General features: G+C 34.7%; 3 protein-coding genes across 3 annotated transcripts; 1 reads left to right on the top strand and 2 right to left on the bottom strand.

The window, feature by feature from the left end:
• The first annotated feature begins 3,383 nt into the window (after positions 1 to 3,383).
• LOC148929521 (putative F-box/LRR-repeat protein 22) lies at positions 3,384 to 5,193 on the top strand. The gene is made up of 2 exons (XM_089056895.1): positions 3,384 to 3,725; positions 4,596 to 5,193. The coding sequence occupies exons 1-2, from the start codon at positions 3,384 to 3,386 to the stop codon at positions 5,163 to 5,165; spliced, it is 912 nt and encodes a 303-aa protein (XP_088913021.1). The 3' UTR covers positions 5,166 to 5,193.
• A 1,130-nt stretch (positions 5,194 to 6,323) lies between these two features.
• On the bottom strand, positions 6,324 to 7,575 carry LOC148929520 (F-box protein SKIP19-like). Its single transcript, XM_089056894.1, has 2 exons — positions 7,268 to 7,575; positions 6,324 to 6,895 (listed from the first exon to the last, which is right to left on the bottom strand). Exons 1-2 carry the CDS (start codon positions 7,573 to 7,575, stop codon positions 6,385 to 6,387), a joined length of 819 nt encoding a protein of 272 aa, XP_088913020.1. The 3' UTR covers positions 6,324 to 6,384.
• Positions 7,576 to 10,482: 2,907 nt separating this feature from the next.
• On the bottom strand, positions 10,483 to 11,956 carry LOC148929519 (putative F-box/LRR-repeat protein 22). The gene is made up of 2 exons (XM_089056893.1): positions 11,556 to 11,956; positions 10,483 to 11,095 (listed from the first exon to the last, which is right to left on the bottom strand). The coding sequence occupies exons 1-2, from the start codon at positions 11,954 to 11,956 to the stop codon at positions 10,483 to 10,485; spliced, it is 1,014 nt and encodes a 337-aa protein (XP_088913019.1).
• Between the last annotated feature and the right edge of the window lie 801 nt (positions 11,957 to 12,757).

Below are 12,757 nucleotides of genomic sequence, written 5' to 3'. Positions count from 1 at the left end.
CGAAGCTCTTAGAGAGAAAGGAAGAGTGAGTGTTTGTAAGAGCCGAAGCTCTTAGATAGAAAGAAAGGAAAGGAATTGTGTGAGTTGGAGTCGAAAAGAGCCGTAGCTCTAAGTAGAGAAAATTGTGAGAGTTTTTGTTGTTGTGCAGAAGCACGTTTGATTGTATTTTGTAATCTTTTGTGAGAAGCCTATAAATACTTATCCTCCACATATTTCATCTTTGTTGAGTGTTTCTATATTTTGTGTATTAAATATTCCAACAGTATGATCAAGTAAAACTTAGGTCATTCTGGTATCATGTTTATGGTAAGACAAATGCTCCTTGCGATGCTCAATTTCACAATCAATAATTGTTAAAAAAATCTTTACGTGTTGCGTCTAGTTATGTTTTGCCATCATTCTCATGAGATCTCGGTTGTCACACTACTTGTGGTTGGTGTAGTTCCTTTTGTCTTGCGTCTAACTGTCGTTGTCCATTACTTAGTACACATGTTAAATTACATGATTATCCACTATTTAATAGACATGTTGATATGTGTGCATTCGTTTGGTCAAGTGTCGCACGCATGTCGTTGACGTCTTCACATTCACCTTGCTTTTATTAATTAATACATGTGTATCAATATAGATTATTCAGTAATTAATATACTTGTTGATGCATACAATATGTTATAATTCAATATTCTTATAAAAACTATAAAGACTTGAGATATCATATGTTCTTGTTGAACTCTTAGGATAAAATGTTGGACATGTTATAAAATCTATATCAGATTTGATTATTACTTAGAAAGTAAGTATATTTGAACTAAAAGTTACTTAGAACAACAAGGTGCATGACATTTTCTTAATTTCAGATATTATATTTGAATGTACAAATGTATAATTGAACTTGTCGAAGCTCACTTATTCCAACAAGGTTCCATGTAGAATATGCTATCAAATTCACCTCGTTGTTCATGTATCTGCGCATTTCGGGTAACCGACTCCAATTAGATAATTTTTGTAATGTAAACATGGCATGCATAATAATAATGATAATATTAATAATACATTTTTCATATTGCTGATTTTAATTATTCATGTATTTAAGGTAATTTGTGTAATTGTTTAAGTAAGGTAAATTAAATTCTTAATCGATTTAGAATTTTGACACAGGAGAGAGAATAATGCGGAGTCATGAAGTATTAGATCGGGAAAAAATGTATTTTAATCTAAAATTTCATGTAGGATATACTGCATGAATTAAAGTGGAAGTTTGAATCAATAATGGAATGTAGAAATGATGATTGAAGAATTTTTTTTATTAAGAGGCAGTTTTTCATTAAATGTTATATGACGCATAAGTATGGTTGGCAAATTTCATTAAATGATATATGCCACTTCAGTGTGGAACTGTGGATGGCAAATTTCATTAAATGGTATATGCCACATCAATTCGGATGGCAAATTGCGTTAATTGCTACCAAATGTTTGTTAAATTTATTTTATAAATAAAATAATTACTAAAGTTCAATATTTGATATCATTTAATATTTTCTTATCTGGAAGTTAGAAAATCAAATAAGGTTTCTTTTTAAGTTAATTTATTATTTTTCTATGTAATTTTTCTTATCTTTTGAAGTTAACTAATATCCACCCCGTCCCATGATTTACTTAATTTGTTGAAAACTAAATTTACATCATATTATCATTATATGAATTTGAAATATAATAATAAGAGATTGTGCACTTGGATTGTCGAGATTGGGCTGACGAAGAATTCTCTATTCTTTCTTGCTTGGCGATTGCTTTCTTTTTTGTTGTGTTTTAATTTGTTCTAATATCACAAAACCGTCGAACTAGTAATTTATCTTAATGAATATATAGTTTAAAATGAAATTAAGATTGATAGTTTGAGTGTAGAGAATAAAGATTGAAACATAATAATGGAGACAGAATAAAGTTTTTCCTTAAAATGAAATGGAATATGCAAGGCCCAAACTAGCAGATTTCGTTATTAATAAGAAACAGCAGGGTTAATTAAATTAATTTAAACATTGGAAATTATTTGATTATTTAATTGATCCATTAATGATGAATTGATGATTATTAGTTCGGCAATATAGAATTTTATAATGTTAAATTCGAACACAACGGTAAATGCGAAGAACTAAAGCAATTACTCCCTCCGTCCCGCATTAAGAGTCATTTTTTTCCATTTCGGTTTGTCTCCAATTAAGAGTCACACTTCATTTTTACCATAAATGGTAGTAGGTCTCACATTCCACTAACTCACTTCACTCACATTTTATTATAAAATCAATATAAAAAAGTGGATCCCACATTCCACTAACTTTTTCAACCAACTTTTCTTTACATCTCTTAAAACCCGTGCCCGGTTAAACTGTGACTACTAATGGGGGACGGAGAGAGTAACATTTTGGTCAATACAGTAACTTTTTGTGGGTATACATCTTTATCAGTGAAAATTAGAGCAAAAGAATATACAAAATCAGGCATGTAATCAATTGCTAACTAATTACCAATCCAAAATTGAGACCAATTTTTAACTATTAGATTAGGATCTTGTGGTTAATATAATCCAAGTGTAATATATTTTAAATGTAAATAATTATTAATTAAATTAAAATGGTATTAATGTCAAATTCTAAATGTAGTAATTATAACTAACTACTTTCTCTCTCCTCAAAATCATCTCAAATCTTTAATTTTACGTAACTCTCTCAATTTAAATTATTTTTTCGCCAAAAATATATCAAATTAAAAATAATTTAATAAGGATTCTAACGAGATCTCAATTGCATATGTTCCGACGATATTCGGGTGATGAAATTTGATAAATTATATTTCAATTTTCGTACTTGTTGATAAGCAGCTTTTATCAACAAATGCAACAAAAAATCTCAATATATTGTAGGCAAAATCTCAATATTATGCATGTCCAATCTCAATAAAAATGTGTTGATATTTTCTTGTCCTCGTATTGATATTCTAATATCATATTGTTGATATTTGTAATACACAATGTTGATATAAAAAAAACACCTACGAAAATTATCATATGATAACATAATAACGATATTACCCTTTTGTTGATATTTTGTCTACTATTTATTGAGATTTGTGAGCTTTAATCTCATCCACTCATTTTAAAATCCAAGGATGGAGATTTAGTCTTGATTTTGGATTAGGGTGCTATAAGCATAATAATCAATTTATTATTAATCACGATATTAATTAAATAATCCCTGGTATTAACTTACTATTAATTAACTAATTAATTAATTAATTAATCATCGATTCTCTTTAAAGTTAAAAATACGAGGAAACCCTAAAGTTAATAATCGATTCTCTCTGTATGCACTGCAAAGGCGAAAATCATGGCAGCCCTAATTAACAAAAAATCAAAGCTTTTCAGCAACGCCGCTGCCTCCTCCTCAGCCGCGCCGCCATGGCTTGAACTGCCCGATTATTTGACGGAGAATATCCTGCAAAGGCTGCCCATTGGAGAGATACTGACGAGTGCGCAGCTAGTGTGTACTACATGGTGGAGAGTGATCAAAAATCCCACGATGTGGCGCGTTATTCACTTGGATTGTCGAGATTGGGCTGACGAAGTATTTGATAGCGTATGCTATCGCATAGTGGATCGTAGCCAGGGACAATTGGTCGACCTAAAGCTTCTCCGTTATAATGATCAAGATTATGAGTTTCTTGAATACGTCGCCAGGTATACTTTATGATTCTCAATTCTTTCTTGCTTGGCGATTGCTTTTTTTTTTGTGTGTGCTTTAATTTGTTCTAATAACACAAAACCGTCGAACTAGTAATTTATCTTCATGAATATTTAGTTTAAATCATCTTTGATGGAAATTAAGAAATTGATAGTTTGAGTGTAGAGAATGAAGATTGAAACATAATAATGGAGACAGAATAAAGTTTTTCCTTAAAATGAAATGGAATATGCAGGCCCCAACTAGTAAGTATTGTATTTTCAATTTTTTAGATAGTAATGCATGTACTCCCTCCGTCCCCGAAAGTTTGTCTCATTTTTCTATTTCCGCTCGGATCACAAAATTTGTCTCATTTCACTTTTTGTCATTTTTAGTAGTAGACCTTATATTCTACTAACTCATTTTTACTCACATTTTATTACTCTCTCTGTCCCACAAAGATTGTCTCATTTATCCATTTTTGTTTGTCCCACAAAATTTTTCACATATCACTTTTTATAATTTTTGGTAGAAGATCCCAATATTCCACTAACTCATTCGTGCTTACATTTTATTATAAAACTAATATATAAAAGTATGACTAATTTTCAACTTACTTTTCTTAAAACACGTACCCGGTCAAAGTGAGACAATCTTTGTGGGACGGAGGGAGTATAAAGCTAATATATAAAAGTAGGATTCACATTTTCACTAACTTTTTCAACTCACTTTTCATTACATTTCTTAAAACGGGTGCCGGATAAAAGTGAGACAATATTTTGGGGAGTATTAATTAGCATAGGTCTTGCTAAACATTCTAATTTTGGGTGAAGGAGAAGCGTCTTATAGATTGACACTACTACAAAATCACTGATATAGTCTTTTAACAGATCAAGTCAGCTCCGACGCCTTACACTCGCAGGGTTTGAGAAAATTGAAATTGGTTTGACTGATGCAATAGAAAAACTCCCAGGGTTGGAAGAGTTGCACCTTATCAGGATGCCATCACTGAGTGTAGAAGAATTTGAAAGCATTGGCATGTCTTGCCCTGTGTTGAAATCATTTACATATATAGATTATTGGCTTACAGATTACCCTATTGTGGGAAGATTTGGCACTGACCATGCTATTGTAATTGGAGAAACCATGCCTAATCTGCACCATCTCGGACTTTGGGGGCAACCCATGACGAATCAAGGACTGGAAGCGATTCTCGATGGCTGCCCCCATCTTGAATCACTCGATCTTCGGAGATGCACTGGTCTTGATCTCGAAGGAGCTCTGGGTAAAAGATGTTCTGACCGAATAAAACATCTGAGGCTTCCTTCCGACTATAGTGTTAGTGATTGGTTTATCAAATATCCTGCGTATGAAGATAATATACCTCCACTAGGATATGATTGTCATTTGGCTTATTATAAGATTATAAAGAATATGTGTTTTTTATAACTTTTATGTCATGTTGGTGAACTATGATACTACTTACTACTTGGTTTTTTTAAATGCTTAATTATTTGGCAGCACATTTTATTCTATATTTCTCCTTCTAATTCCTTTGTTTGGATCTCGATTGAGTTTCTTGGCATTTAAATTTACAAAAATTTTCAATTAGTGACATTATGATATGAGCCCGAGACCCTATTATGCCCATATTGTCTCTATATACAACTTTAAATTTCCTATGTATCAATAGAAAAACACTTTAGACTTAGACTACCGTTGGAAAATGCAGTTAAATTCATTGGGCTTATCGTAATTTCGGCAATCCAGATTAATAACGCACCAAATGGCTAGATTCTTGCAGACTGTCTACATTGCAGGCACAAACGTGCTGCTTCCTCAACAAAATCTCTGCAACACCCAACCTTAGCATGATATTCGCTGTCAAATCATCCGGCAGCTCGATCCATGGCAGCGATAATCTCTGCAACACCCAACCTAGGTGCGGCTGAGGATGATGAAGAGGCATCCAATGTTGAAACTGGAGGTTCAATATGGATCATCTTAACTTGAAGACTGACAATTGATAGGTAGCCAAGCGTAGGGTTCAATTAGGTTGACAATCAAATTTAGGTAGCCAAGCGTAGGGTTCAATTAGGTTGACAATCAAATTTAGTTGACATCTACACAGTTGCCAGTTATCAATTTAAGATAATCACCGACTGATCATATCCCTAAGTAAGTAGATATATTTATACTGTTTTACGTATTATTCTTTTAATTAATTGATAACTTAAGTACTTTGATATCTAAGAATGATGGTATTGATACGCGTGTGCATATATATCGAAGAAAGATTGTGTTGATAAAATGTATACATACATAATATGGATACATAGTCACATTATATATAAGTCGATCACAAAATAGTGTGTTGATATTGTTCGATTCATTTTTATGATTTATCGTGCTGATATTTTTCTCTATATGAATATAATGGTTTCAAAATCTTTGGGATTGAACACAGCTATAAAATTACTAGTAGTATTTTGTATAAGGCTGTTAAAGCCGCTGATTGACAAAATTAGTGAATTTAAACTCAAAAAACTCAATGTAGATCCAAACAAAGAATGAAAGACAGATAGAATAGAATATGCGGCCAAATATATCATTTAGAAAAACATAGTAGCGTTATAGTTTACCAATAATAAGTAAACACAGATCACAATCAAGGTGGCGGCCAAAGGAGGTCAACACTAACATATTCATGTTCATAATCACTATCTTCATACTCAGGATATTCACTGTAGTTAAAAGAAAGCTTCAGATGTTTGATTCGGTCCGAACATCTTTTACCCAGAGTTCCTTCTAGATCAAGATCATACAATCTCCGAAGATCGAGTGACTCAAGGTGGGGGCAGCCATTGAGAATCGCTTCTAGTCCCTCATTCTCAATCCGCATCGTCTTAATTCTGAGATGACGCAGATTAGGCATGGTTTTTCCAATTGCAACAACATGCTCGGTCCAAAAATTTCCACTTCCAATGCCATTTTCATCATATGTAAATGATTTCAACTTGGGGCAAGAGATGCCAATGCTTTCAACTTGTTCGACACTGAGTGATGGCGCTTTGATAAGATGTAACTCTTCCATCTGTGGGAGATTCTTGATTGCATTGGTCAAAGCATTTTCCTTACTATAATACCCTTTGAGTGTAAGGCATCGGAGCTGACTTGATCTGTCAAAAGAGTACATACAACATGGGTTGTAATCAAATGCTAACTAATTTTCAATCTAGAACCCAGAACTTTCAATTTAGTGTGTTAAAATTATCAACACAAAAGTCTTGTGTTCATATACTTATATCTTTCTATTGATATTTTTAATATACTACAAAATTGAAAAATTTATTAAAAATTAGTTAACATTTTAACGCGACCCAATACAACATAAACCATATTAGTGATTTTTGGAGGTAATCATTAAGGCGTGTGAGACAATTCACATGTCTATAAAAATGATACAAGTAGCTTGGAACCGAGGGAGTATAGACAGATTAAAGTACGCAATTGCCAAGAGTAGAGAATGATGACGAAGGAAGGAATTATACCGGTTGGCAACGTAGTTTAGAAACCCATAGTCTTCACAATAATTGGTAACCTTTAGGTCGACCAATTGTCCCTGACTACGATCCACTGTGCAACGGCATTTTTTATGGAATTCTTCGTCCTTCCAATCTAGAAAATCCAAATTAATCACGCGCCATATGGCTGGATTCTTGCAAACTCTCCACCATGTAGTACACACTTTTTGCGCACTCTTCAGTATCTCTTCAATGTGCAGCCTTTGCAGGATATTTTCCGTCAAATCATCGGGCAGTTCAGTCCATGGCGGCGATGGTGGCGCGACTAAGGCCATGCTCAATATCTTTGATTTTTTTTTGTTAATTATGGCTGTCATCATTTTCGCCTTATAAATCCACACAGAAAATCGATAATTGACTTGGTTTCCTCGTTTTATGGAGTTTGTTAACTTTAAAGAGAATCGATGTTTAATTAATTAGTTAATGGCGTAGTCAGTTAGACTATTAAAAATTAAGATACGATTATTGATTTAAATTGTAATTAATTTTGAGATTAATAGTTAAATTCATTATTAGTTGTTCAGCCAAATTGAATTTTATAATGTTAATTTGGGTAATAAAATCATAAATCATTGGTTATTAATTATAAAACCATTGGCTATAATCACTAATTTGGGCGATTTAATTATAAATCTGTAACGGAATTTTTAATTTATAATGTTAATTTAAAATATTTTTTTAATTATAAAGTTAAAAGAAATCAGCGATTCAATATTAATAAAAAACCAATTTTATCGGTTAAAGCATGCAAAAGTAAATCATTATATAACTATAACACCATTATGATACGATTTCGCCTCTTAATTTGGGATTCTACCTGACATCACTATTTTTTAATTATACATTTCTCTTCATTTCTAGCATCAACGAACACCAATTGTAAATAGAATCATGTTTCTTACTTTTTTTTATTTAAATTGAATTTTAAATTAGTACATAATATAATCTTCTGAGTATGTAAATCCCTATTAGAGATTAGAGCATCCGCAGCGGTAGCATCACCGCTGCTCGTCCGTCCGTGCCGCTGAGCACGGTGCCGTCCGTCCGTCGCTGGAGCTTGTCCGTCCGTGCCAGCGGCACGGCGCTGCTCTTAGCTAAGAGCACGTCCGTGCCGCTGAGCACAAATACGTGGCAGCTTCTGATTGGCCAACGGCATAGCCGTTGGCAATTTCGTTTTTTTTTTTTTTTTTTTTTAAATTCGAAATTTATTTTAAAAAATGTTTTTAAATAAAAAAAATATTTTCCCACTTCCCAAAAAAATATATCCGTTTTCTACCCACTTTTAATTTATTTTTCAATTTTTTTTTCCCAAAATTCACATTTTCATCTATAAATACCCCAACTCCAACACAAAAAAAATCACATTCTCATCTATTATCTATTCTATCATCATCTACATTCTCTCATCTTTTTTCCTCATACTCTCTCATCTAAACTCTCACCACACTATACAATGTCCGGCTCCGGCGATCACCCTTCCGGCAATCGCGGTTGGAACCACGATTGGTTCGACTCCGAGGTCAGATATAGTCCGGAAACCCAATTTACGGCCCCTCCTCAAACCCAAGGTTCGCAAGCTCCGGGTGGCTACCGTCCTTACCCGTTGCACGACCTAAACGCCCCCGGGTTCGGGTGGGCACCCGAACCCGGATCAGGAGGGAGCAACAGCTCTACTCCTACTCCTACTTCTGTTCCTACTCCTCCTGTTCGTGGCACCCGCACCCCATACACTCCGGGTGAGATGATGGCGATGTTCAAAGCCTACTTGGCAATCTCCGAAGATCCGGACGTCGGCACGAACCAAACCGGGGATACGTATTGGTGGCGCATCACTCGCCTCTACAATGAAACCCGGCCGGCGGGAACCATCTATCGCAATGATAGTATGGTTCGCAATTGCATCTACAGATGCAACGAGGCAATCGGGAAGTTCCAGGGGATTTACCTCTAGGAAGAGCGGTCGGCGGGGAGCGGCACGAACGAGCTCGACATCGTCACTGCCGCCTTGGCGGCATACCAACGGGAGGAGTTCAAACCGTTCAAGTACCTCGATTGTTGGCAGGAGGGGCGCCAACATCTGAAGTATAGGGGCGGCATAGCAGCATCCTCCTCCAGCTCCTCCAGCAAACGGTCCAGGTCGGTTGCCCTATCCGACGGCGTCTCCGATGATATGGCTACCCAGCTTGCCGGAGCTAACTTGGGTAGCCCCGACGCTGGCCCGAGCGGTTCCCGCCCGCAAGGAAGGAAGAAGGCGGCGGCCAACCGCCCCCGCCATCGCGTCTCGACTCCATCCGCCGCCGCCGCCCCCGCTCCCTTTGTGCCTCCTCCACCCCCGAACAACACGTTGTGGGCCATCTTGAGTCAACTCTATATGAACGATACGTCTCAGATGACTCCGGATCAACTTGCAACACATGAGCAAATGATCCGGGGTGTCAAGAGGCAATTGGGGTTAGAGGAGTAGTCTTAGTCTTCCACGAGTGTAATTTTTTATTTGTAGGATTTTAATTATGTATTTTTTATTTTCTAGGATTTTAATTATGTATTTTTATTTTTTAGGATTTTAATTATGTAATTTTTATTTTTTAGGATTTTAATTATGTAATTTTTATTATTTAATGTATTTTTATAATGTAGAAATGTTTTTAATAATTGGAGTATTTAAATTGAATATTAGAATGGTGGGACCCTTGAGCTTGTCCTTAGCTAAGAGCACGGATGTGGGTGTTGTGCTCTTAGCTAAGGACAAGCAGTAAAAGTGGGTCCGGGCCCACTTCCGTGCTCTTAGCTAAAAGCACGGATGAGGATGCTCTTAGAACTGAATTTTTAACTTGCAACTAACCAATACAAGTATTAAATGTAATTACGTCTTTTATTTTGGAGCCTGAAATCAATAGATTCAATAGCTTATTTTCTAAACTAAAAACAATTACACTTAATATAATTAAGTGGTAAGGATTTTATCAACAAGTAGAGATGTAAATAGCTGGAAAAAACGAAATGCAAATATGAATAACAATGAGAGCTAAATATAGCTGGAAAAACAAACTCCAAATATGAAGCCAAGCCGACCAAACATCTGAAAAACGAAATGGCATCATTAATTGTTCAAGAACCTAACATAAAAGTGACTCTTAGCATTTTCAAGACAAATAGTAGTAAGAAACGTGATCAAAACAATCCTAATAAAAATCATGATCTGAATCATAGTAATCACTATAACAGAAGTTGACTCGGAGGATAGATAATAGATCATAGTTATCAACATCAGAACGAGAATATGATGAATCATTGTCATCATCCGAATCATAATAATCCATCTGATCACGTTCAGATTGAGAATACTCAAAATCATGTTCAGATTGAGAAGACTCAGAATCAAGAATCAGATCTTTTATTTGGTCATAACATCTTTTGGCTAGACTTCCTTGTAGATCGAAACCAGAGCATTTGCGAATATGAAGTGATTCTAGGTTGGGGCAGCCATCGAGAATCGCTTCCAGTCCCTTATTTTCAATCCAAAGTTTAAAAAGTCGGAGATGGCACAGGTTAGGCATGATTTTTCCAATTGCTACAGCATGTTCTGAAAAGTCTCCGAGATAAGTCCGATGGTTGGTATATGTGAATGATTTCAACAATGGGCAAGAGATGCCAATGGTTTCAAAATCTTTGAGACTGACCCATGGATTCATGATAAGGTGCAACTCTTCCAATTGTGTAAATCTTTTTATCGCCACGAACAAGTGTGTTAGTGTAAGATGCAAATCAAGAGTAAGGCATCGTAGCTGACTTGATCTGTTGATTTTTGGAATACAGAATGGGAAAAGAGATCAACACCTAAAAACTAGAGGAAACTTGCTAAAAGAAAGAATGGGAACTACAGAAACAACAATGACTATGAGCACAGAGGAAGCAGAAGACATAGCAAAATGAAAACCTACATAGAAGGAAATAAACTAGCATATTCATCCAACAGGTTAAAAGCAAATAATACTATGTATAAGAAAATCTTCCATAAAGCATAATAAACAACAAATCTACTTAATAATTTGAGTAATTACCCATAAAACTAACTCGATCCACTGTTTCAAAGCATTAAAATGACTCATTACTCAAAGAATACTTGAACAAACATGGACATTGTTTCAAGGCATAAGTTACAATACAGAATATATTAAGAGTAGGTTAGAAGTTTTAAGGAATTAAAGCACAAAAAGTAAACCAAACACCAAGAATAGTGAGCAAGGAATTGTACCGCTCAGCAGCATAGTCTAGCAAGTCGACATCCACTCTAATACCGGAAAACTTTAGCTCGAGCAACTGTCCCTGGCTACGATCCACTGCACATCGGAAAATGTTATTCGCCTTGTAGCCCACGAAGAGACGACAGGTAAAATTAATAACGCGCCACATGACGGGATTCTTGGTGATTCTCCACCATGTTGCGCACATATTCTGCGCACTCTCTAGTATCTCTACAACATCCAACCTTTGCAGGATATTCACCGTCAAATCCTCAGGCAGATCAATCCATGGCGGCGATAATGGAAGCGGAGGCACGGTTGAGGATGATGGAGAGGCAGCCACCGTCCGAATTGGAAGCTCAGTTTGGATCATCAGCTCGCTCGATTCCGATTTTGCTCCCTTGCTCAACATCTTCAATGAGTATGGGTTTGGTTAAAAGTGGAACTATATCATGTTATTATATATACACACATGCTAATGACAATTGACATGATTGTATTGAAAATTGAAATAAGAGGCTCTTCGGTAACTGCCCACGACCCTTCTTATTCCTGTATTTAAGATTATCGAATGAATGTAGAAAACAGAATATGATTGGTCTTGTTTTAAACAAACTAAATTAAGTAGTATATAGTAATTAAGATAAAATATAAATTAAAAAATTTTCAATAAAATTAGAAACATCTTTTAAAATTTATAATAATACATGAACTTGAATTTTCTGATTCATTAATCCATATTTATATTTTACTAAGAAATATTTTTATGAATATAAATTGAACATTTACTTTTGAATTCTTAAAATCATTATTGGAATGTCGAATAAATTGCTGGGAGAAAAAATAAACCAACATCAATTACTACGAGGCTACGACCTTTAATTGTAATTAAATATGGACTAATTGAATAATGAGTTTGAGCATTCAAGGTTGATCAATAAAGATTTTAAATTGAAGAGATCGACTCAGCCATTTTTAGTATTTAAAAGTGAAGTCTAATTACAACTAACAAACCAAGAAAATAAAAATCGCCCTATATTCCTCCGACCCATAAAAATTTACACTTTTGATTGCGCACAGATTTTAATACACAATTAATAACTAAAAAAAAATAAAAAAAAAATAATTAAAGTATTATTAATGAATAATGAGTCTCCCCTTGTTAAAAAAAAAGTTTCTAAATTTAAAAAATTGCATATTTTTGTAGATGAAT

This window comes from Salvia hispanica, chromosome 4 (assembly GCF_029641045.1).
Source record: "Salvia hispanica isolate PSC_SH4W2 chromosome 4, Shi_PSC_v1, whole genome shotgun sequence".
In the NCBI taxonomy this organism is placed as follows: Eukaryota; Viridiplantae; Streptophyta; class Magnoliopsida; order Lamiales; family Lamiaceae; genus Salvia; species Salvia hispanica.
Note: the sequence above shows the minus strand (reverse complement) of the source record. Positions and strands in the feature narration are given on the sequence as shown.